The sequence below is a fragment of the Malus domestica genome, chromosome 12 (assembly GCF_042453785.1).
Source record: "Malus domestica chromosome 12, GDT2T_hap1".
Classification (NCBI taxonomy): Eukaryota; Viridiplantae; Streptophyta; class Magnoliopsida; order Rosales; family Rosaceae; genus Malus; species Malus domestica.
The window spans coordinates 19,417,198-19,441,435 of NC_091672.1; the positions used below are offsets into that span (position 1 = coordinate 19,417,198).

A 24,238-nucleotide genomic window follows, 5' to 3' on the forward strand; every position below is an offset into this window, starting at 1 on the left:
TTCAATCAAATTCCTAACTTGTTTTTCCAAATGTAGAAAGGAAAGGGATCTTCCGGATCCCTTCCACCTAATTCATCCAATTCATAAATATGGATCCTTGAAATTTGATCTAACGGCTACAAATAGGAACCATTTTAAAAGTTATAATAACTTTAGTTGTTGGATCAAATTTTAAAGGTTCGAATTTGTGAATTTGGTGGATTAAGTGGAAGGGATCCAGAGATGATCCATTTCCATGTAGAAATCCATGTAAAGTTGACAACTCCTTCTGTTAGTTAGTATTTATATTTATTCATAATAAAATGATTTTTTTTCTCATTACCAACTGTTCTATTTATGAGAATTAAAACTCATAACCTATTCCAACGAAGTAGAGGCTTAGGAATAAATTACAACTAGACGAAGTAGAGGTTTGCAGCGTATGTTACCGGAATAATTTTGAAAGCATAAAGTGGCCAAGTCACCTCTATAATCATCATTAGTTGTGTATGTTTGGTGTAATTTTTCTTTACAACAATATATTGTTGGCGGAACAACAATTAGAATCAATTAAATTAATGGATAATTTCTAATATATGTAGTTATACTTACGAAATAGATAAGTATATAATCACAAAGAATAAAATTACAAAATGCAATAAACTAACGGATTTTGCAGATTGAGGCTTGCGGATTTGCAATGTCTTTGAAACAGAATTTCGCTTTTACTCACTGCTTGTAGTTCTTTTGGCGTCTGCTCCATCAGCATTCAACTATCTATGATCAAAGTGTTAGCAAAACTTTGATTTTGGCGAACTTTTGCGTGTTTCTCTGTCAGGAAATATGTATGAATGAGTATGCAAATCGACGTGTTTGATGCAAGGTTAGAAATATATAAGCAGTAGGATGGCGTTTCACTGTTTGATTCAAATTCAAACAGCCACAATTGTTTGAAATGAAAGTTTAAAAATTAATTAATTAATCCCTAATAAAACGTTTAACCAATCAACGTTTTAATATGGAAAAATGAAGTAATTGGTATTTGTGTCTTTGTCAGCTGAGCTCCAAATAAGGCCCACAATACCCTTTCGGAAAGTAAACGACGCCATGAGCAATAGTCATCGCATGCCATGATGCACGATGGATTTTAGCCATCCAAGCCGAGGTCGTTTACCAGTCCAAAAACGCATTTCAAGTTTTGTAACGAAATTTGGACTTTCTCCGTATATTATTGTTAGAGATGGATGAATAAATTAGTATCTGTCCGTTGTTGTCTTTAATCTAGTTGTAGGAGGGTGGTCTGAAACAAATCTATGCACTTCAACTTGAATACTATGATGGCTAACCTGGCTATACAACTAAAGATTTCTCGGCATTCAAAAAATTTAGACTTAAAACCATAATATTAAATGATACTTCGGTGTGAAAATTGAAATCATTGTATATCATATACTATTCATAGCAAATCATTTTTGTTTTAAAGTTTTGAAAACTAATTAGCTTGGTTTGCACTCAAAGAAACGACTAAGCAATTCTTTAAGTATTTGATCATGCGCCATCAGTACTTCTGCTTTTACCAAACTTCATTTCCCTACTGAAGGTTTGAACTCTCTCTCTCTCTCTCTCTCTGTCTGTACACACACACATATTAGGAATGCAAAAACTTTAACCACACTCATTATCATTAACTGGACCAGTCCAATTATTTTGAGTGGGACCTGGGTTTGGCACCTTTTATGTCCCTTAGCTTGTTTATATTTTCAATTTAGAATAAGAAATAATTATTTAGAGAAGGATAACAATCCATCACAAATTGAAATCACAACTACATACTCTAGTAGAACTGATGTAGCATTAGATGAGTTGGACTACACATAAGAGCTCAATTGTCTAACTATACTATTATAGCGTATCAGCCTCAACTTAGAGCAATTGGAGTGAATTGAGAGTCTGAGACCGCTTAGGTACCGTTTGGTACGTGGGACAGGACAGAACGGAATGGGACGAGGAGTTCTGTCCCACGTTTGGTGCGCCTAAAACGGGTGGAACGCGTTGTTTCAGGGGATGAATTTTGGGTAAATTTTCGTTCCACCTCACCCCCCTGGAACGACTTATTCCACATCCGTAAAACACAAATTTACAACATCTTCGTCTTCTTCTTCTTCCTCCTTGTTTCCATCCGAGGACATCTTTGCTCCCTCTCCATTTCCTTCTGTCATGTCCTGTCCTATCCCGTTCCATTCTGTTCCGTCCCGTCCTGTCTGCATACCAAACGATACTTTATGGAACGTTAGTCTTCGGTGAGCAGGGAATCTCCTTGTACGGGCAACACCTTCAAGCAATCCCTGCTATCAAGGGATTTGATAATGCCCACGTATTTCTGAATACCAAGTAGTTGGATCACCCACTACTCTAGCACGTATGACCTTATGTCCTACTTTAAAGGATCTTAGTTCTTCTTGAACTTGACTCTTAATTAATTTAACTTTAACGTTATCCAAATCTTATCATAAAATGTGAGAGTCCAAATAAAGAGTCCTAACAACAACAACAAGCTCCAAGACAATTTCAAGTTTCTAGTTCACATTCGTCAATGACTTCTCATCCATCGGTTTCACTTTCAAAATATCCAAGGTCTTCACAAGTATCGTCATCTCCAACTCCAATGCCTTCTCATGTCCGTTAACAAGCTCAAAGATCTCTTAAACCTTCGTAAAGTAAGTGTCCAAAAAGAAAGGGAAAGGAAAAGGGTAGGACGATTGTCAGTAGTGACTTGAAACACCAAAAATTTTATGTTGAATTGCATGAACAATTTATATTTTCTAGTTGTATTAATGTCGTAAGGCATTTTGACATACAATTTTGTTTGAACTTTAATTTTAGTATGATTAAATTTTTCAATTGGGTTGTACTAATTGACACATCCCGACCGAGATCAAGGCATGTTGGCCGTCACGTGAGGGTGACGTAGCCATGTGCACAGTGCGGAAGCAATAAGGATAAGAAAAATATGAATAATTAAAAATCGAAACTACCAAAGTGCACTAGTAAACAGGAAGTGTTAGGATTAAGATACAAAAGTAAATACTCCTAATCAGAGCATAACAAGTCTAGGTGCAGTCCAGTAGGACAAGTACTAGTTACACAGTACCATAAGATGTCATACAATTATTTTGATATGTCAGAATCGCCGAAATCCTCGAACCCAGCAACAACAAGCTTACCTAAAACCTGAAGTGGTACAAAATAGAAAACGTGAGTGGGTAAAAATAAATGTTTTACAAAACCATTTCATTTATCAACATTTCTAACCCCTCGCAGTAAAACATGTATAATTTTTTCCAGAATCAGAATATAAGCATATGCATAAATATATATGTAAATATATCAATTCAAATCATGCTTCACATAATTATATTCATATATATGCCATGTCAAGATATAACAGAGTAAGTAATTCAGGTGAGAATAACTTCATAGAAATATAACATATTAGCCGGAACCCCTGTGGTAGTCTGTACGGCTGAATTCATAACTCAAAAGTCAATCTAGCCGAAGTCACTACAATGACCTATACGGCACTATACTGCACAAGAGTCGGAACCAAATGAAAATGTTTGTACGACAATGTTGGGTGTAATATAATTATGCTCAATACTACCCTTACATAATAACTGGACGATAAATCGTTAGTCACCTACGAGTCGGAACCATAGTGAAGGTCTGTACGACAATACTGTGCACCTAAATTGATCCAATATGAGCATATGGTGCGGGAGGTGACATTATAAATAGGTATGTGCCATATCTCTGGCTAAATCACAATCATCTTAGGTGCAGTTGTATGAGCTCAACGTTATTCAATCACATATCACATCATCGATAATTCACATAACCAAACATAACTTACCTGAGCTTACCTGAGCGTCCACAGCACCACAATTATATATAATGCATCACATACCAATTCATATATGAATTATAAACTTATATGCATGACATTCAAGGCATAATCTCATTTAAACATATTTTCTGGGAAAATATTAAGTATATAATTATATACTAAAAACCAAAAGCCCACTCACTGGTATGTCGAAGGGTCGTAGCCCTCGAGTCGCCCTTGAACACGATTGTCCTTGGGATAAGTCTCATTTATATGCGAATTAACTATAAAAACGTTATTTAAAGCACATAGATAAAACTAGCTAATAACTTCTCATACAATGCTCAAATGGGGTGTTTGAATATACCAACATGATCTACACAACTCCATGAAACATCCCCATATTTTTAGAAAAATTTTCCGACCACCCACGCACCGCCCAAGGCACGGCCCTGGCACACCAACGACAACAGTGATGCCGTTAGGAATATTCCGTTAAATAGTAACAGAATCCATTAAAGTTAACTAATGCCGTTGACGTAATATTCCGTCATCCCTTACCTCTAACCTCCGGCGACCGTTGCCGGCGCCGAAAATTGGATAATTTTTCTAAACCTTATATCTCCGTCGATTTTCATCCAAAATTCATGAAATTAGTGCCAAATTAAAGCTCTCAACTTGTAGAACATTCCCATACCTGAAACCTTCACATTTACGTGTGCATGAACAGTGTACAAAGTCGGGGTTAGGGTTTCTCAGGTTTTCGAAGCTTTCCATACTCAAAAATGGTACCGATGACCTCAGAAGCTTGCAAGGAACAAGAATCTTACCTCTTTGACATCGATCTGTGAAATTTGAAAGGGTTTTGGGTGTCGTCCGTACGTGAGGGAAGCAGAGAGAGTGAGTCTGAGGGTGAGAGAGTATGGGAAAGAAGAGAGAGAGAGGGAGAGTGTGTGTGTGTGTATGTTCCACGTGGGTCACCAACCGACCACAAAATAACATCCAAGTCCCCAAAGTATGTCACACACACACACTACAAAGTTCAATATCCAAGGTTAAAACCGTCATTTTACATCACCGATAATAGTAATTCGGGAAGGGTTATGACACTAATGCCATAAGACATTTTGATGTTCAACTTTGTTTCAAGTTGAATTTGAGGGGGGTGTATTCAATTGGAGTTTTGAGGGATTTTAATAGATTTATAAATAATGGATTTCGTAGTCTAATTGATTTCTAGAGATTCTATATAAAATTTTGAGTAAATTCCTCAAATTCTTAGGGGAGAGGCGACATTTGAAAATGCTTAAAATTCACTACAAAATCTCTATAATTCCCTCGAATTCTCCAACTTTTCAAAATCTTTTAAAATCATGTTCTAATTGAATATACCTTGAATGTTATAAACTCCTTTAAAACTTGATTGAATACACCTAGACTTTCAGAAATCACTTAAAATCCTGATTGAATAGCTTTTAATTTATAAAACGAATTAAAATCTCTCAAAATTCCAATTGAATGTGATCATGAATTTTTTTTTTTCCAGTTAGTTGTATTAATGCAATAGAACATTTAGTTTGCAAATAAATAGGTTTTGAAGTTTTACGTTTGTTTTAATGTTGAATATTTATATAAAGCCAATTTTTTAACGGGCTTACAAATTGGACCCAAACCAAAATCGAAATCTAATTGTTTGATTCCATTTTGGTTCGCATTGCAAAACCAAACCGAACTAAACTGAGCCATTCCCATCCTTGCTAAAATCATAATTTGATGTAATTTTTTAATGATTTAAAAACGCAAGCAGTGATACAAACCGACTTTATTCAGAATTCTGCACACGACAGGCACGTGACGGATACAAACCAAATTATTTTTGAATTCTTGCCGCCCGGGTGGCGCAAACCACTAAATCGGCGCGGGGAGCAACGACAAAGTGGAGCGTCGTGGCTTTCCTGTCGAGTAAATTGTCGCCCAAGTCATAGGCTTCTCTCCTCTTCTTACTTTTCGATCTCGTGAGATCGATACGGCCTTCGCCTGAGGTAAACAACTCTAGGAGTTTAACTACGATTCAAATCGATTCATTTTTCTAGGGTTTTGATTTTTAGGGAAATTTATCAAATTCAGTTTCGTTTCTGCGTTGTGGATTTTAGGGTTTTCTAGAGTTGTTGCATGCCAATTGTTCCCATATGGAAGAAATCCCCTTCGTATTTACCTTTGACCTAATTTTCACAAGCTGAGTAGCGATTTATGTATCCCCTGTTTTCTTTATTTTTCGTATCCAATTTATAGGTGTGGAATTTGGATTGATACATGCTTGCTTTGATTTTGGTTGGCTCAGTTCATGGTTGACTCGATTATTTTCATGCCTTCGTTCATGGTTTGCCTTAATTCATGATAGCTTAGTCCTAATTTGTTGCTCAGTTATCCTGATACCTGGATTTAGGGTTGTCTTGCTTGGGTGATTTTGATACCTTGATTCATTGTTGCTGCAGTCTATTTTTGTTGAAGTTCTAGTTGCCTCAATTATCTTGATGTCTCGATCCATGGTTGCCTCGGTTATGTAAATACCTCGATTACTGGTTGCCTGAGTTTATTGTTCGTTGAATACATTGTTGCCTCATCATGGTTGCCTTGGTTGGATTGGTGCCTCATCATGGTTGGTTCGGTTAATGGTTGCCTCAGTTTATTCTTGAAAAAATATTGTTGTCTCGATTAATGGTACCCACAGTTGACTCCTCGATTAATGGGTGCCTCAGTTTATTGTGGGCTTAAGACATTGTTTCCTTGGTTTATTGCTGCCTCAGTTTCTTCGGTGTGTTGTTACCTTAGTTCATGGTCGCCTCACAGTTATCTTGATGCCCTAATTTATGGTTGCCTCAGTTATCTTGTTGCCCTAAGTCATGGTTTCTTCGGTTGTTTGGATGACCTGACTATTATTTTCATAATTATTTTGACACATTGTTGGCCATATCGACTCAGTATATTTTTCTCACAGCTGATGGTTGTCTATGATATTTGATGCCAATTCATGGTTGTCATGAACTCTCAGTTGTATTGATGTAGGACGTATCGATTAATGGTTGCCTCAGTATATTGTTGTCACCACTTATACTTCCTTCAATTATCTTCATCTCTCAGTTCACTGTTTTTATTATGCCTTCAATAATAGTTTCCCTCAGTTTATTCCGGGCTGCCCTCAGTTTTTTTCTTGTATATTGTTGCCTTAGATAGTCTCCTCGGTTATTTCAATGCCTTAGCTCATGAATGCCTAGTTATCTTGATTTCTTCATTCATGGGTGCTTCGATAATTTTGATGCCTTCATGGTTGCCTTGTGTTTTTTGCTGCCTCAATTTATGGATGCCTCTGTTTTTGTTGCCTTACTTCATGGTTTTCTTGGTATGTTGTATCAACTCATAATTGTCTCAGTTATCTTGATGCATGGATTCATGGTTCCATCGGTTGTATTGATTTATTGGTTAATTGCTTCGATTTATGTGTGCTACAATTGTTTTGATGCCTTGATTAGTGGTTGCGTTGGTTGATCATTAGTTTTAATCCACTGTTGTGCTCTGATGCCTTGATAATCACTTACTGGGAATATTTGCAGTACGGGGAAGAAATTTAACGTAGCCCCTACTATTGTATTGGGATCTTGAAAAAAAAGAGAGAAGATACTAGCATCGGTGATTGTTGCCTTGATTCATGACAGATCTTAATGCCTTAATTCATGGCTGCCTTGGTTAATGATGGTTTCATTGATTATTTTGAGGCATTTATTTACAACTATTTTCATTTCTTATGATTCTATTCATGGTTGCCCTTGTTTTTGTTGCCTCTATTCATGGTTTCTTTGAGTGTTTTGATTTCTTGGTTCATGGTTGCTTTAGTTTTGTTACTTGAAATCATGCTGCCACAAAATATTTTGGCTTCGTGTGATGGCTTTCTTTGTTTATTACCTCGATGCATTGGTTCATTATAGTATTGGATTCAGTTATTTTAATTCACAGATGCCTCGATATCTTGTTGCCTAATTCCTAATTACAAGTTCCTGTAACGTTTCTTGATTGTTTATATACGCAAGTACAATTAAAAGATGATTAGGTCACCAAACTTGTGAAACCCAATCTCTGCTTAGAAAACCTGCATGTGGTGTGCATCTTGGATAAAAAGATACAGAATTAGGCAAATTTTATAAAAATAAAAGAAAAGAAAAGAAAGAAATTTGGTGATTGTTATCCCGAAAGTATAGACAGTTTGTTGTATGGGTTTTTAACTTGCAACTTCTTGTCCTTGGTTTATTAAGATAGTTTACTCCCAATGAGTTCCTAACAATCTTATTTTATGTGGAAATGATAGTTTGATCCGGATTTAGCATAAGTTATTCTTTGAAATGATCTCAATAGAATGCAGGAACTTTTACTAGAATGTCATTACCATAAAATCTGAGTTTCTATGGCAACAAGAAGGGAGCTTATAAGTTGCTTGCCTCTTTCTATTTATTAATTTTTCAACATTTCTACTCTTTGCTGAAAGGAACTGAAGAAAACTCGGCAGCTGCTATGAAATATATCCTGAAACTTTGCAAGGTTGGTAAATATGCCTCGTTCTCCGACCTCCTCTATGTCCTTGTAATTTTTTGAAGTGTTTTCATGGTATTTATCTGATACTCCATTTAAAACTTTAGGTTTTGGTGTGTGTTAGTGATCTCCTTTTAGTTTTTGACCTTGCTCTTCTTTTAATTGGTCCGAGCCAGCTGATTAAATCCACGAATGTTTTTATTTCATTTGTGTTGCCTTCTGTGAGATTTATTAATTAAAAGGACTGCCTTTTATGTTTCCTTAGCCCTTAGTTAACTTAACCATTTGCAATATTGGGTACTAGTTTGTTTAAATGTATTCTAACTTAAGCGTGGGTGTGCGCATCCAGAACTTTTCTGATATGTTTGTCATGTTTTATTTCAATGTAACATCATATCATGAACGTCGAAAATAAGATAGACTTCCCATAAGTTCATGAGATTGGGTAAATTATTTCATACAAACTCTGAGAAATGAGGATGGCCATTTATCCTTGTCTGGTTGTCTGAATTTTATGATTTTATCTGACGGAAAATTGGTAGTAGAGTAGTGATTTGGTCATCTAATTTATTTTCACGATGACCCATGTGTAGGATTTTCTAAACATATATAAAGAGACCAAAAATGCGATGTTATCCTTTATAAAAGTACGATAGGCGAGCAAATGATCCCACATACTGGTCTGAGTTTACATGCCCGATGTTTGGCGAGCAGGACACAAGTCTAAAACAAACAGGAGGGATTCAGAGACCCATGCTGCGATGGGTTTTGAGCGAGCCTCTTCTCTATTCTGCGTCTCGCTTTTCCTTCTCTTCTGTCCATGGTTTTGAGCCTGCCTCTGCGTCTGATGCTGAGTTTGGCTTGGCAAGGTATCTTCCTTTTCTCTATTTTCTCATTCCTTCAAAAACTGCCCACCTATTTTCTGATTTATAGTTTTATCTGAGTTCAAATTTCGACTTTAGTTTTTATCGGTTTCCATGTTTGCTCCAAATTTTGAACTAGTTTGGTTTTCGTTTCTCTGAATCTTACTCTTTGGTCGATGTGGGTTGATAAGACCTACGTCCTAATATTTCAATCTGTTCTCGTAAGTTTTGAGCTCGGTTTCTGATTGATGGTAGGCTACTAATCTCATCTGTTATCTGCTGCCTTAGACAGGATTCCTTTTACCTCCATTGGGTCGGTTTATTGAAAATGTATTCGCTTTCATGAAATGTGAAAATCAAGTACAGAAGTAATCAGTGGTAATTGCAAGTGAATTACCAAGTAATTAATTGCATCAAATATCTCTCTGTCTCTGTCTCTGTCTCTCTCTTACTCTTATTTATTTAGCTACATATATATATGCCTATAACCTAAACCACATGTGTCCATATCCAGTATTATGTGTGATCCTCTGCAATTCATTCATCACATCCATGCAAATCCACACAACCCCTTCACAGCCAAGAAATAAAATCCAGAATTCCACTCTGATTGTCACACGTGCACACGGTGATGATCACCATCATGCTACACTAATTCCTTCTCACCCATCTTAACCAAAATCTCCCACAGCCGTTGGATCTCCCCGAACACATCGTCCGTGGGAAGCGTAAACCGGCAGCACGGACAAGTGTTCCTCTTCCTCAGCCACCGCAAAATACACATCCAGTGAAACAAATGCCGGCACGGCAGTTCACACACGTCTCTGTCCTCTCTCATCTCTTCTTTACATATCATGCATTCGCTTCCGCCGCTGCTCACCTTCACCGACGGCAGCGCCACCACCGCTGCTGGTGATGCCGCTACTTCTCTCCCTGCCTTCCCGCCATAGCAAAAGCCCATCACGCTGACAAATCTCAAGCACCTCGTCAGCACCTCAATATAAGAAACCAAAGCCGACCCGTTGTAGACTCCGATGCCGGAAACTGTTAGCATGTTGTCGGAGTACAACTTGCTTAAAATTTCGCGCCATTTTATAGTTGGTGCTTGGAGGGCTTCCGGGTTGTGCTGGTGTACTTCGCAGAGTAAGAGGAGGAGCAGGACGGAGTCGAGATCTCTTTTTCTGACGACGCGTGGCGGTGGTGGATTGGTGCAAGGGTGGAAGTGGAGTGTGAGGTGGTAGAGGGAGGAGAGGAGGTGGTTGGCGATGAGGAGAGTCTTGTGGGGGAGGGGGAGGGAGTTGAGGCGGTGGAGGGTGAGAGAGAAGAGGATGGGGGAGGAGAGGAGGGAGGAGAGACGGTGGTGGTGGTGGTGGGTGTGGGAGAGGATGGTGTGGGTGAGATGTGAGAGTTGGGGTGGGGTGAGGGTGGCCAGAGCAGCCATGATGGTTGCCGTTGCTGTTGCTGTTTCTTCCATTATGGGATCGTGTGCTTTGTGGACTTTTGCTTTTAATCTTTTTATAGAGCGTGGAAAAACGGTTTTGAGGATTGTTGTGGCTTTTTTTGTGAATTTTTGCTTGGACTAATTTGCCCATGCTTGTCTCTTGTAATGACTATTGTACCCCTTTTGATATTTGCTCCACTTTTGTTCTAAATACTACAAAAAAAAGTGATTTTCATGCACATTTTTCTCCTCATACGCTTCTTGCATTTGGATGAATAATCAAAGAAAAATTAATAGACAAAATCAAGCAGAGGTATGGAGAAGAGTGTCATAGTTATTTTCCGTACTATATTATTGTTGCCATGATATTTATAGATGTGTTCAAATCTTACAATAATCATCTCATTACATTCACAAAATCATGTTTATGTGAAATCTATGGTCATTACGTTCACATATATTTGAAATCTTAAATCAACATTAGTTTTGTTAGTGTCAAGTCATAACAACTTGTTTTTTCATTAATGATTTTTCTTTAGAGGCAAAGAAGAGGTTGGGAATCGAACTCTTAATTTTATCATGATCTAGACAAAACGAATGCGAGAATCAAACCCTTAACTTTATACTGATGTCAACCAAGAGAAGACCGAGAGGCGAACTCTTAATTTGGTCACATCTTTGATGTGAATCTATCCTTCGACGACTAATGTCAACTAAGAGGAGCGAGAAACGAGCTCTTAACCTAGTCACATCTTTGATGTAAATCTATCCTTCCACAATATTCAATGACAACAAATGCAATATGAATGTGCATTTGGGGGTGTAAGGTAAAGATGAATTGAATGAAGTCAGTGGGTATGTAGGTTTGTTTGTCCACAAGTTGTGTGTCCAGTTCAAACCCATTTGTCCTTCCTATATAATTATATCTATAGCTTTAGTATAGTCTTTAATTATCTAAAGAAAAACAAGTAGAAGAGGAAAAAAACCAATTGGCCCATGCATGGCTCGTTCTCCTTGTCCCCCTCCACTCTTAATAATGCAAATGTGACGACCGATCGTTTCGCTTAACAAGGATCTTGTCACCTTTTACATTTACATCTACCGCCTGCAACTCCGGTTAATCTTCATTGCAAGTTGAGTAAATTGTGAGACTGGATCTAATAAAGAGAAATGCTTAGGAGGCTCTTTCAAAATGACATTTTCTATGAAGTCTCTGATATCTTATATTTTTTGCACAATGTTTTATAATGTTTGCATGAGAATTGTCCAAAAACATGACGTTGCGAACAGTCCACTTTTGAGAGAATCTTCTTAACATTTATATTTGGTAAAATAGCCTAATAACCATTCGGTCCCTTGGTTTTGACTTCTCCTTTTGGTATCTGGGGTTGAGATTATGGGCTTGTTTGCAATGCTTTTAAAAATGATGAAAACGTTGTTGGTGAAAATATTATTGGAACCAATATTTAGTAAAAGTGCAAATGAATTATTAAAAAAACACTTGAAGTGTTTTTTGCAAGAATTACATAACTGGTGTTTGTTACAAACATTTCAAGTGCTTTTGGAATTTAAAACTATTTTCTCTAAAAACGCATTCAATCATTTTAAAAATATTTGAATTTAGGTGATGCGCCCTAAAACACTTGGATTTTTAATAAAAACATTTTTAGTATAAACACTTTTTAAGCACATGTGTCGTGCATAAGTAATCCCTAATGAGTTCTCTGTGACAATTAATAATGTGTTAGTGGATTAACACTTTGATGTAATGATGGTAGGATTAATGAGTTTTATTTTATTTTATTTTCTTCTTCTTCTTCTCTCATAGGAGTTTTAAAAGGTTCTTTTTCAAATTAATATATTGTCTGAGATGGTATTCAATTAACACACTATCCGTCGGTAAGAAAATTGTTATTTGTCACGTGGTGTCACCGGTTGCAAGACAAAATCTCACCAACCCATTGGTTGACGTATTATTCCACAAGGGGTATCCTGATCAGTGATCCCCACACAATCAAACCAAGTGAGCGTAAAAAACCCTTTAGAGGAGACACAATGATAATCTTTGTGGCAACCAAACCATGATCAAGATACAGGGCCGAGGAGGTGCCGGAAAAAAAATCATAATTCCATTGGATTCTTAAACAGCAAGAAAATATTGCAGCTAACTTTAAAGTATGGATAAAAGTATGAACAGGTCCAAAAACTATTCAATATGTTTAAATAGAGTAAAAGACGGGTGTGATAAAACAATAGTTTGGTGTCACGATAACAACTTATATAACACACGTACATTGATATTATAGTATTCCATGTCAATGATACAATGCTAAGCGAAAAAACTTACACTTGTAGTTGTATAATTGTATTATTGGCATGGATTGCTACGGTGGCAGTGTACCCGTTCAATGTAAGTTCTATAATATAAGAGAGATCCCCAATCTACAAATCAAATTGCAAGGTAAAATAATTCCACCAACTCTTCTGATGAATGAAGTTCTTTCCTGATTCTGAGCACTTAAAAACACGAATTCTATGCCACTATGGAAAAACAGGGCATTTCTTGGATCCTAAGCTAGCTGATATGAGCCGGAGTGATGATCTTGGCTCAAACATTAACACTCTCCTCATCTAATTCATCCTGCAAGGCATACCCTTTTTCTTTCATCATCCCCAGCAATCCTTCCAGTGTTTCGTAGATCTCTTCGGTTCTTTCGTTTGATGTGTCCTTCACTATAAAGCTTTGTAACCCCTTACTTGTTTCAATCCAGCTACTGCCAGGAATCTTCCTCAGCCCAACTTCTTTCATTCTCTCCCTGACCTTATCAGCTTCTTCCCATCTCCCAGCCTGTGAATATAAATTCGCCATAATGATGTAATTCCCTGTATTCTCGGGTTCGATTTGAAACAAGCGATCGCAGACAAATTTTCCCAATTCAACATCACGAGAAACTGAAGCCCCATTTAGTAGTGCACCCCAAACTTTAGCACTTGGTTCAACTGGCATTTTGTGGATAAAATCTGCAGCTTCGGTGAGTTTCCCAGCTCGGCTAAGAATGCCTACCATGCAGGCATAATGCTCAACTGAGGGCTGAATGCCATATTCCGGAAACATGGCATCAAAGATTTTCCAAGCCTCATCAACCACTCCAGAATGAGCACAAGCTGTTAATACTGCTGTAATTGTCACTTGATCTGGTTGAATCCCACTATTCAGCATCTCATAAAAGAGGCCAAGAGACGTATCACCATCTCCGTGGGATGCATAAGCTGAGATTATTGATGTCCAAATGATTAAGCTCTTACCTTTTGCTTGATCAAAAACCCTCTGTGCCCCGTAAAGAAAACCTGACTTTGCATAAGTATCGATAATGGCAGTTGCAACATAAATATTCCAGTCAAAATTGTTTCTAACAGCATAAGCATGTACTTCCTTCCCAACTTTCAGATTTGAGAAATACGATATTGTGGGAAGAATACTTGACAATGTCACGGTATTTGGTTTGCAACCACATGCCTGCATTTCTCGAATTAAATTCAATGCCTCTTCGTGCTGGTTGTTCTGAACCAAACCTGAAATCACAGCATTCCAAGTACTTAACTTTGGCTTCTTACTATCTCGAAAAACATCCATGGCTTTGTCAACAAACCTGTGAAACATGTACCCCGAAACTAATGAGCCATAAGTGACCTCATCCTTTTCACTCATCTCATCAAATAATTCTTGAGCATAATCCAAGCTACCACATCTTGCATATAGCCCTATAAGAGCATTGCAAACCAAAACATCCATCTCGATTTGATTCTCAATGACAAACTGATGAACCTCCATACCGAGCATAAGATCATTTGACTGTAAACATGCCTGCAACACACTCACCACTGTCAACCCAACAGGCTTAAACTTCTCCAAGCCTAACATCATCCTATACAACTCTTTGCACTCATCATAGTATCCGGCTTGAGAATACCCTGCAATCATCGAATTCCACGACACAATATCTCTTTCCGGCATCCTGTCAAACAAAGCTCTCGCCAAACCTACCTCATCACATCTCGAGTAGTAAGTAATCAAAGAATTAACAACAAAAACATCCGAATCAAACCCACTACGCAGAACAAAACAATGTACTTCCTTAGCCAATTTTGAACCTGAAAGCAAAACCCCAAGAGCCTTCAGCACACAAGTCACAGTAAAATTGTCGGGCTTCGCTTGATCCGAACACGAAGACACCATAGCAGAAAACCACTTCAAGTTGTCGGCGTGCATATTGTTAATGGAATACCCAATGAGCATGGCGTTCCAGGAGAAAGCATTTGGGTGGGGAATTTGGTCGAACACCTTGCGGGCATAGTTGATATTATTGGTTTTGGAGTAGAAATTGATGAGCTTTGAGGCCAGGAAGTTGCCGGGCGTGACGGAGTAGAGGACGAGGCGGGCGTGGAGCTGCTTGGCCTGACGGACCAGGCGGTGCACCGTGCAGTGCTGGATGAAGTGCCCGTAAGCTCCGCAATCGAGCCCGTCGATTCCATGGAGGCTCTGAAGGGCACGTTGGACGTAGCCGTTGGTGGCGGCCGAGAATTGAATGTTCAATGACTTTGATAACAACATTCATTTGTTTTTCTCATAAAAGCTTAAGCTTGCTTGCCTTATAGCTTTCTCGTGCCACCTTTTTTTTTAGCATCGTCCTTCGCTGTTTCTTCTTCACCTTTTACAAGAAAAAGAAAAGAAAAATAAAATCAATGGTATTTTCCTGTTCTTAGGGAGGAAGGAAGATATCCTCTTGTACTTTTGTTGTTGATTTCGTAACTTTTTTCAATGATCTAAATAATGGGTAAATTACATACTAACTCCTCAGGTTTGAGGTCTATTTGTAATCTTATACAACATCTTTAAAACATTTTCTTTCATACCTCAAGTACTATTTTATTTCAATTTCATACAACCGTTACATTTTCCATCCATGGATCTGTTAAATGCTGACGTGGCTGTCACATATATGTCATGTGGCTGCTAAATGTCTGCCACGTGGCAAATAAAAATAATTTTTTAAATTTTTTTTAAAAAACCTGAAATTGGAAGGAAAAAAAAAAAAAAAAGGGACCGAACCCTTGCAACCCAGAAGAAGGAGGAAGAAGAAGAAGAAGAAGAAAAAAAAAAAAGAAAGAAAGGGACCGAACCCAGAAGAGAAGAAGAAAGAGGAGGAAGAGAAGAAGAAAGAGGAGGAGGAGGAGAAGGAAGAAGAAGAAGAAGAAGAAAAAAAAAAAAAGAGAGAAAGGGACCGAACCCAGAAGAGAAGAAGAAAGAGGAGGAAGAGAAGAAGAAAGAGGAGAAGGAGGAAGAAGAAGAAAGAGGAGAAGGAGGAAGAAGAAGAAGAAGAAGAAAAAAAAAAAAAAGAAGGGACCGAACCAGAAGGAGGAAGAAGAAGAAGAGAAGAAGAGAAGAAGAAAGAGGAGGAGGAGGAAGAAGAAGAAAAAAAAAATGATCGAACCCCTGCAACCCAGAAGAAAAAGGAGGAAGAAGAAGAAGAGAAGGAGGAGGAGGAGGAAGAAGAAGAACAAGAAAAAAAAAAAAGGAACCGAACCCAGAAGAAGAAGAAGAAGAAAGAGAAAAAAAAAAGTGGCAAACAGGTCTTTTAAAAAAAAATTAAAAAATTATTTTATTTGCCACGTGGCAGTCATTTGGCAGCCACGTGGCATATATGTGGCAGCCACGTCAGCATTTAACAGATTCATGGATGTAAAATGTAACGGTTGTATGAAATTGAAATAAAATAGTACTTGAGGTATGAAAGTGAAATGTTTTAAAGATGTTGTATAAGATTGCAATAGACCTCAAACCTGAGGGGCTACTATGTAATTTACCCCTAAAGAATTTATATTTAATTTATTATTCATATATCATTCTTGTAAAATTAAAAAAAAAATTCAAAATCATTAAAACATTTAATTGTAATGAAGAGAATAGACGAATATAATTTTTTAAATAAATACTAAAATGAGTACTATTTAATTCAATAATTATACTGTTTTAGATTCAAGTAACTTTTAGTAGAAATGATATTTAAAGAAAAATCTAAAAGATAAATAATTGGTTCGTCGAAATACATTGTAAAACAAACTTTCGAAAAAATCCACAATTAAGCTTATTTGAAGAATCTCTCAAATAATGTTGTGAACACGGAAAATTCCTGAAACGAAAGAGACAAGAACAACGACGTGCACAAACAAATATTTGTATTTTTGATGATTTTGGGTTACAATCTCTCTCTATTTTGATCCTCTGATTCGATCTCCGCAAGGTGTTGATTGGTGGGTGTTTCGTTGATCCAAGGGCCGTCGGGGCTTGATATTGGATGAACTGTTGGAAGTTTCTTCAAAGGGCCGTGGGCTTGATCTTTGAAGGTGGATTTGAGCGGATCTTCAAGGGCTTTTGGGCTTGATCTTGAAGAAACAGTGATGAACAGATCTTCAAGTGCTTTTGGGCTTAATCTTGAAGAACGGTTGGATGTGTGGATTTGTCGACGTTTGTTGATCCAAAGGGCCGTTGGGGCTTGATCTTGGAAGAACGATGAACGAAGAACACTTTCTTCAAGGGCCGTCGGGGCTTGATCTTGAAGGTGGATGATTGTTGATCCAAAGAGCCGTTGGGGCTTGATCTTGGATGAACGGATGATGAACGATGGTGCTTTCTTCAAGGGCCGTCGGGGCTTGATCTTGAAAGAGCGATGGACGAAGAACGAAGAACGAAGAGAGCTTTCTTGATTCTTCGGGAACCTGGATGCTTGAGAGCTTCGGAGCTTCAGAGCTTCAGAGCTTCAAGGTGTAATATCAATTGGTTTCCCAAATGAATGAAATGGGCTTGTATTTATAGAATTTTCCAAGGCCTAATTTTGAATATAATATTCCAGATGAAATAAGTCGTTTCTGCCAGGTGTTGACACGTGTCCTATTTGATGACTTTTCCAACTTATTTCAATTTTCGTTGAGTCACACGCTACGTGTAAAATTTATGTAATACATGAGCGTTGACACTTTGATTTATCGGTCAACATTTATTTACCGAAATTTCGATGTCTACAAATGTTTTTATTTCATCTTGACTTTTCTTTTTTCTTTTTTAAATTTGTATGAGAAAATAAAATAAATTTTACCTAATTAGGGCAAATGATAGGAAAAAAAAATCTCAAGTGGGAATACATTTTTTTCTCCTCAAAACTCATAAACATAACTAGCATGTGATTAGGGGAGGGTGAGGATCAATTTGACACTTAAAATATAACTAAATTAACTAATATTCATCAATTCGATTTGGTTTGGTTTTGACCAAGATAACCATTGAAACAAAACCAAACCAAACTCTTGTTAATTGGTTTGATTCAATTTTTCGGTTAGTTTGATCCTCTTCAAGACTGAAATAAAAAAAGTTTAACATTTGAAGAGTTGAAATCTTTTGAACATCCACAAATCTCATGCATTCTAATTTGATTTAAAAGGTAAGTTTTTCAGAACATAAAAAGTTTATCAAATCAAATAGAACTAAGTTTCAATTAAATAAAATCTCATGCAAGCAAACGATTTAAATTACAACCTCATATAAGCAAGGGTACATATAAATCTCCCAATTGTTAGTTGCCATTACAACTTATATATAATAGGTTGAGACTTATAACATGTGTATGGTAAGACCTCTAAATAACTTATAATAAGTTGACATGTGTAAAATAAAAGGTTATGACACCCTAAAGTTTATTGTGTTTTCTCAAAAACCTCTCAGGTTTGACAAATTACACCAACACCGTTTGAAGTTTTAATTCACGTTCACCTCACCCTTCTCGTAATAAATTTACCTTTACAATTAATTACTTTTTTTTAACAATATAATTAATTACTTAAACAATAAAAAGCCATTATAAATAAATACAAAAACAAGTCAAACTAAAAATTACATTACTCAGTAAAAAACAAAAAATAGCAATACCCTATCCATCTTCTTCTTCCCCTTCCATTTTTTCCTGACCACAAACTATTTTTTTACCATCAATCAACTGTTGAGAATATGAAGAAATCTTGCATGTGTTTATAAGGAGTTGAGTTACTCTTCATGTTGCTAATTAAGATTCCATCACAAAATCAATTTTTTTTTTAGAAATATAGCCATTTTAAAAATCGCATAATAAAATATAGCCTATATTGAAGTGAAAAAAAAACTTAATTACGCTTAGGTTAAAACTCTCATCTCCTCCCACCTCTGGTGTTCGTCTCTTGAACTCTCATCTCCATTTCAATTGTTAAAACACAACCACCACATTTCTCTTCATTCAGATGCAATTAAACCAAATGTTTGCTAATCAAACGCGGAAGTGCCAAACCCATAACATTGAGATAATCTTTCAACCTCCATTTTAGATCGAGAAAACTTCTTTGCAAAAAGATATTTTTTTTTTTATAAGAACAACACACATAAACAAAAATCATTTAATATAATAGAAGATGATATTCGAGATATGGATAAAAATAAGTATAGAAAATATTTTGATTGGAGAATTCTCAATTTTTGTGTTAAAATGAAGGTCGATATTGAGGCTTGGATCAATATTGAATGTAACAAACACTAGCTGCAGTACTAAATGAAGAAAACACTATGTGTCAGCAGTCGCGATAATACAGAGAATGCAAGCGTTATCTGGAAGAATTGGATGTAAAGCGTCTGTTGGTGGCTTTTTAAATCCGCAAATTACCCAAACCATGTAAAGCACCCGTTCTGGGTCCTTTGTACCCCTTGCGGATGCAATTGCAGCAACTAAGGTGAGAAAGAGGAGGAAAAAATTCACAAAGCTATAGAAGGTTCATGGTCAGCAGTGTCGGACACAGTGCTGAGCTTTTATACGAGTTGACTATAAATTCTCTCCTAGTTTTCAAGCACGTCCTTTCATTTTAAGGGGACTCCTTGGAGGTTTGAGTCCGGAGCACGTCGCCTGACCTTAATTATAAAAAGGTTGATGACCCATTGACATAAAATGTGGCATGTAACTTAGGTACATCTTCAAGGCTTTTGCTTGTACTTTATATGTTGTTTATTTAATTCGAATGGTTTGAGTGTGAGATGTTGGTTACTCCAGCTTCTCCATCCTTGGTGCAATTAGGGTTTTAGAATCGATAAAAAAAACTTGTTTTTCTCTATAAGAGCTATTAGGGTTTTAATCGAAATGAATGTAGCATAAACAAGGAGTGATGGTAATGTTTAATTATAGTGTATGGATTTATTAATAAATTTTAATTTTATTATTAATTTCATCTTGTACTTGATGATAATTATGCAAGAGAATAAAAAATTTATTAATATTTAAAATTTAGTTTGAGTGTAGAAAGATGTTAGATGAGTTTAAAAAAAAATTTCCCTTAAACATTTTCAGCTTGTTATCCGTAATATCGATTTATCTGAAACGAGAACCTCTGTTGTCTAAGAATGCATCTGTTCTTGGTAGCCGCCATTATTCTGCCATCACGCTCTGCATTGTGAAATCTTCCCTCTTAAGTCTTAACCCGTTCAATTGTTAAATCATTTTGACACCATGGTTTGGAATTGGGTTACTTAAAAGAAAAATAGCAGAAGGATCATGATTTTCCTAAGATTTTACAGAAAATCATGGCCGAGTGTCAATTCAATTTGACAACCATATGTTAATTAGCATACTGTTCCCACAAAACACATTGACACAGAAAGAGAATCAGTTATGAATCCTCTCGACTCCATTCTAGAGAGAGAGAGATGACAAAATCTTTTTAAATTTTTATGATATGAATTTTCCTCGATCTAAGCATGGAGGTTACAAGATTGTGGATGCAAATTTCTTCCTCTTTGATCTTGGACAAAATTGCACCTACAAAATAAATAACACCTTTGGTTTGGCCACAAGCTTCATGCACCCACGATGAATGAGGGGGCTTTGGCCGAAAAACCTCCGATGCCAAAGTTAGAATTTAGAGAAAAATAGTGTTTAGAGAATTTTGGGATTTTTGCAAGAGTATTGGAATTAGTGTTTGGTGAAAATGGGAACCAATATATAGGAGAGGAAGGGTGTGGCCGGCCATTAGGCCAAGGATGAGTTATTTTGGGAGGTTATGGAGATAATGGACTAGTTATTTTGGGGGGTTATGGAAATAATTGGCTAGTTAATTAGCAAATCATAATAACCTAATTAATTAGCTATTTGAATGTCATAAAAGGGGAAGAAAATGGTAGCAAAAAACAGAAAATAAAAGGCATGGCCGACCCTAGTGGGTAACCGGCCTTTGGTAAGTTTTTTTGTTATAATTTGGTGGTTTAATTGATAATTAAGGAATTGATTAGGTAATTAATCCCTTAATTAGTCAATTTTAGAAAATATGAAAGGAATATATTATTTAGCTAATTTATTAGCTAAATAATGGAATATAGAACATATAGAATGAATTAGATTTTGGGAATTACCTTATAGAAATGATTTGGTGAAATAGGTTTTAAATTGTTACCTATTTTGGGCACTTTTAACTTGGTTGAAAGATGATTCTCCGCTACTCGCGCGTAGGAATCCCAATGTGCCTTAAGGGTATTCTTGTCCTCTTTTGTCCAAAAAACCACATGGCGCCTAGTAAATATTTTTGGCTCTACAAATGCTCCCACACCTGTTGGGCTGCTCGCAGAAAATGGCAGCAGGTGTAGAGATCTTCTTGCTTTAGGAAACTTAGGAATGCTTCCTATTTTGATGTAGATTCTCTCTTTAATAGGAAATTAGATCCTTCTAGGAAAGGGAAATAAATTTCTCTCAAAGCCTATTTAAGTCCACCTTAAGTGGGTTATTAAATCAACTTTGGAGAGCGATTTATTCTACCCTACAAGAGAGAGATAGCTTAGAGGATATTTGTTCCCCCTTTCTCTAGCAATCTTCTACATCTTGCCCGTGCAAAGGACTGTCTTTCGTTGCTTTCTTCATCTTTTTCGTGTTGCATTGAGGTAAGAAAAAATTAATTTTCCTTGTCTTCTTCTTGGATGGTGCGACCGCGAGGCAGCTGTCGAGGTGGTGCGGCATGTCGGCTGGCATGGGCCAGGAGTCAGCTCGGCATGGGCCGATAAGGTATTGTGGCAGGGACCACTGCTTTAAGCTGCTCGATTTGGCTAGAACCAAGGGCAGCTTGTGTGGCAGGGGCTGCGGATTGTGGCGCTGGGGCGCAGTACTAGGCGAGTCACATGGCTTATGTCATTTTAGGCTTTTGGACATGACGCGAACTAGGCCGATGATTGAGAGAAATGAAGAGATTGCGGGCCTCATGAGCTGCTAGAATGTTGGGTTGAACTCCTATGTTAGGTACCACGAATGGCGTTGGCTACTTTAACTCTATTCGTCAAGAGAAGCGTGGGTTGTTCCCAAAAGAGGAGGTGAATAGGATCAAGGCGGATGCATTGGCTCGTTCAATCACTGTTGTGGATCTTGGTGCAAGTGAAGGTGGGAAAAAGGATCTTCCCTGCCTGCTTAAGAGATGCCGGCTGAGAAAAACAACCAAAGACTTCTTTCGCTCGCGCAGGTTCACCGACTGCCTCCAGGTTTGTGATTGACTTGACTTTTTTCAAGGAGACGAAAAATGAAACTGCTAGATCTGAGCATGTGGCGCCTGCCATGTCAAGAATGGCTAGTGCGATTGCTGATTGGATTGTTCGGCATAAAGGTCCTGTCATACCTCTGGTGCCGAATTTTGTACCAAGACGTCTGTTGGGAGCTAAGTCTGGTTCACCTTTGGAGAAGCTTGCTATTATGAAGAGTGATAAGGTGGACTCTGCTGCTAAAGTGGCACCAAGGCCCATTCCTTATGCTGCTGAGACTGATTCGCCTGCTGGGAATGAGGAGACTGCTCGTGTAGGCAGCTGTGAGAAATCCACTAAGCCTGCTTCTGGGAAAGCTGCTGAGATCTATGTGCTTTTGAAACTAGATCTCTTGAAAACATGTACGCTTGTGCCAAGTTTATTGATGGCGTCAGAAAGGTGTTTGCCCAAGCTTGTTTGCGAAGCATACGACCCAATATATAAGGACTGCTTTGCTTGCTATGATACAGATATAGCAAGGCTGCTAAGGAGATGGCAAATACTATGTTAGATTCTGAGCTCGTTGCTTTGAAGGGGTCTAATATTTCTGCCCCCACCTCTTTGCAGCATGAGACCACTCGCCAAGAGATCGTTGACTTAAAGACTAGGCTTGACGCGATCCAAGTTAAGCATGAAAGTGCAGAGAATGAGATCGGATGTCACACAGCTTAGATTCAAGATCTTAAGCATGTTGTTTCTGAACTTCGTTATGCTGTAAAAGATGAAGAGTTGATTGTTGCTTATAACCAAGTGATCCACTTCAAGAAAATCATCGATAGGCTTGAACCCCAAGTGTTGGAACTTCAAGGCGTACTAAAGATCAACGAAAGTCTGAAGAAGGAAGTGGATGAGCTGCAGAGCATCCACGTTGGTCTGCTCGAGGAGGATGAGCAACTGAAAGGTGAAAAAGCTGTGCTTGGGGTTTCAAGACCTTCTCTATTTCTCTGGAAGACTTGCTTGATTTTACTTTTAAGGCTTCTATTGGTGAAGTAGTTGGAGAAGTTAGTGCCCAGGTTGGGGCAGCCGGGGGTGAAGCACCGGATGATATCGCTGCTAAGAGCGTCGCGGCTGCTGAAGGTGTGGCGACCGAGTAGTTGTGGGATGTCCAAGCTGCTATAGTCTTCTAGGTAGCCTTTAGGATTTTATTTGTTTTTCCTTGTAACTCTTGTTTTGCTTGAACTCCTTCGGCCTTTACTAGTTGTTTATAAACATGTTTTCCTTCGCTTTTCTTCATCTTCGCTTATTTTATTCATGCCCTAACTTTTAGACTTGATAGACCAGTGGCAGGCATGCTACTTTTTTATAAGCAGACAAGCCCGCGTAGCCTATGCAACCGTAGGTGTTGGTGTAGAACTTTGCAAAGTGCAGCCGTAGATGTTGGTGTAGAACTTTGCAAAGTTGTTAGCCATAGGATTGGCAGCCGGATGCCTTACTTACAGAAACAGACAAGTCCGCGTAACCACTAGGCTATTAACCTTGGCTTTCTCCAATTCCGTAGGTTTCGTAGCAAGTATCACAACACTTTAGGACTTGATGTAGGTTGTTCTGCGCTTGGCAGAGGTGAAGCTTATCGACTACGTAACATGTCGGCAGTGGATAAAACTTCATAAATGTGTGCTAGCTTGTTTAACGTTTCACAAGAATGTGCGGTTGTATAAGTTTAGCGTGGTTTTACTGCTTGAAGGGCAATCCGTAGGCAGTCTTCCAGAATCCGTAGGCTACCTTAGTGCACTCGATAACAGCTTTAGGGTTCCAGGGTAACCGTCTGTAGGGTGTACTGCATAATGTGCCCCCTCCGTCTCTGGGGTCCGGTTCCCTACGGATTAGGCCAAGAGACCCAAAATCCTTTAGTTAGCTAAGCCTTGAAAAAG

The 24,238-nt window shown here is 37.8% G+C and overlaps 2 protein-coding genes and 1 long non-coding RNA gene across 4 annotated transcripts; 1 reads left to right on the forward strand and 2 right to left on the reverse strand.

Moving 5' to 3' along the window:
- The first annotated feature begins 5,770 nt into the window (after window positions 1-5,770).
- On the forward strand, window positions 5,771-11,689 carry LOC108174733 (uncharacterized). Of its 2 annotated transcripts, XR_011574029.1 has the most exons (4): window positions 5,771-5,904; window positions 8,400-8,452; window positions 9,037-9,312; window positions 11,289-11,689. It is a non-coding gene; the product is annotated as an uncharacterized lncRNA (long non-coding RNA). The 2 variants fall into 2 exon arrangements; XR_001791597.3 differs by lacking the exon at window positions 5,771-5,904 and having other exon boundaries at window positions 7,481-8,452.
- LOC103450160 (E3 ubiquitin-protein ligase SGR9, amyloplastic-like) lies at window positions 9,625-10,982 on the reverse strand. The gene has a single exon (XM_008389473.4). The coding sequence runs from the start codon at window positions 10,778-10,780 to the stop codon at window positions 9,953-9,955; it is 828 nt and encodes a 275-aa protein (XP_008387695.2). The 5' UTR covers window positions 10,781-10,982; the 3' UTR covers window positions 9,625-9,952.
- A 1,314-nt stretch (window positions 11,690-13,003) lies between the features above and the next one.
- Window positions 13,004-15,498, reverse strand: LOC103450159 (pentatricopeptide repeat-containing protein At2g37310). The gene has a single exon (XM_029089543.2). The coding sequence runs from the start codon at window positions 15,357-15,359 to the stop codon at window positions 13,356-13,358; it is 2,004 nt and encodes a 667-aa protein (XP_028945376.1). The 5' UTR covers window positions 15,360-15,498; the 3' UTR covers window positions 13,004-13,355.
- Between the last annotated feature and the right edge of the window lie 8,740 nt (window positions 15,499-24,238).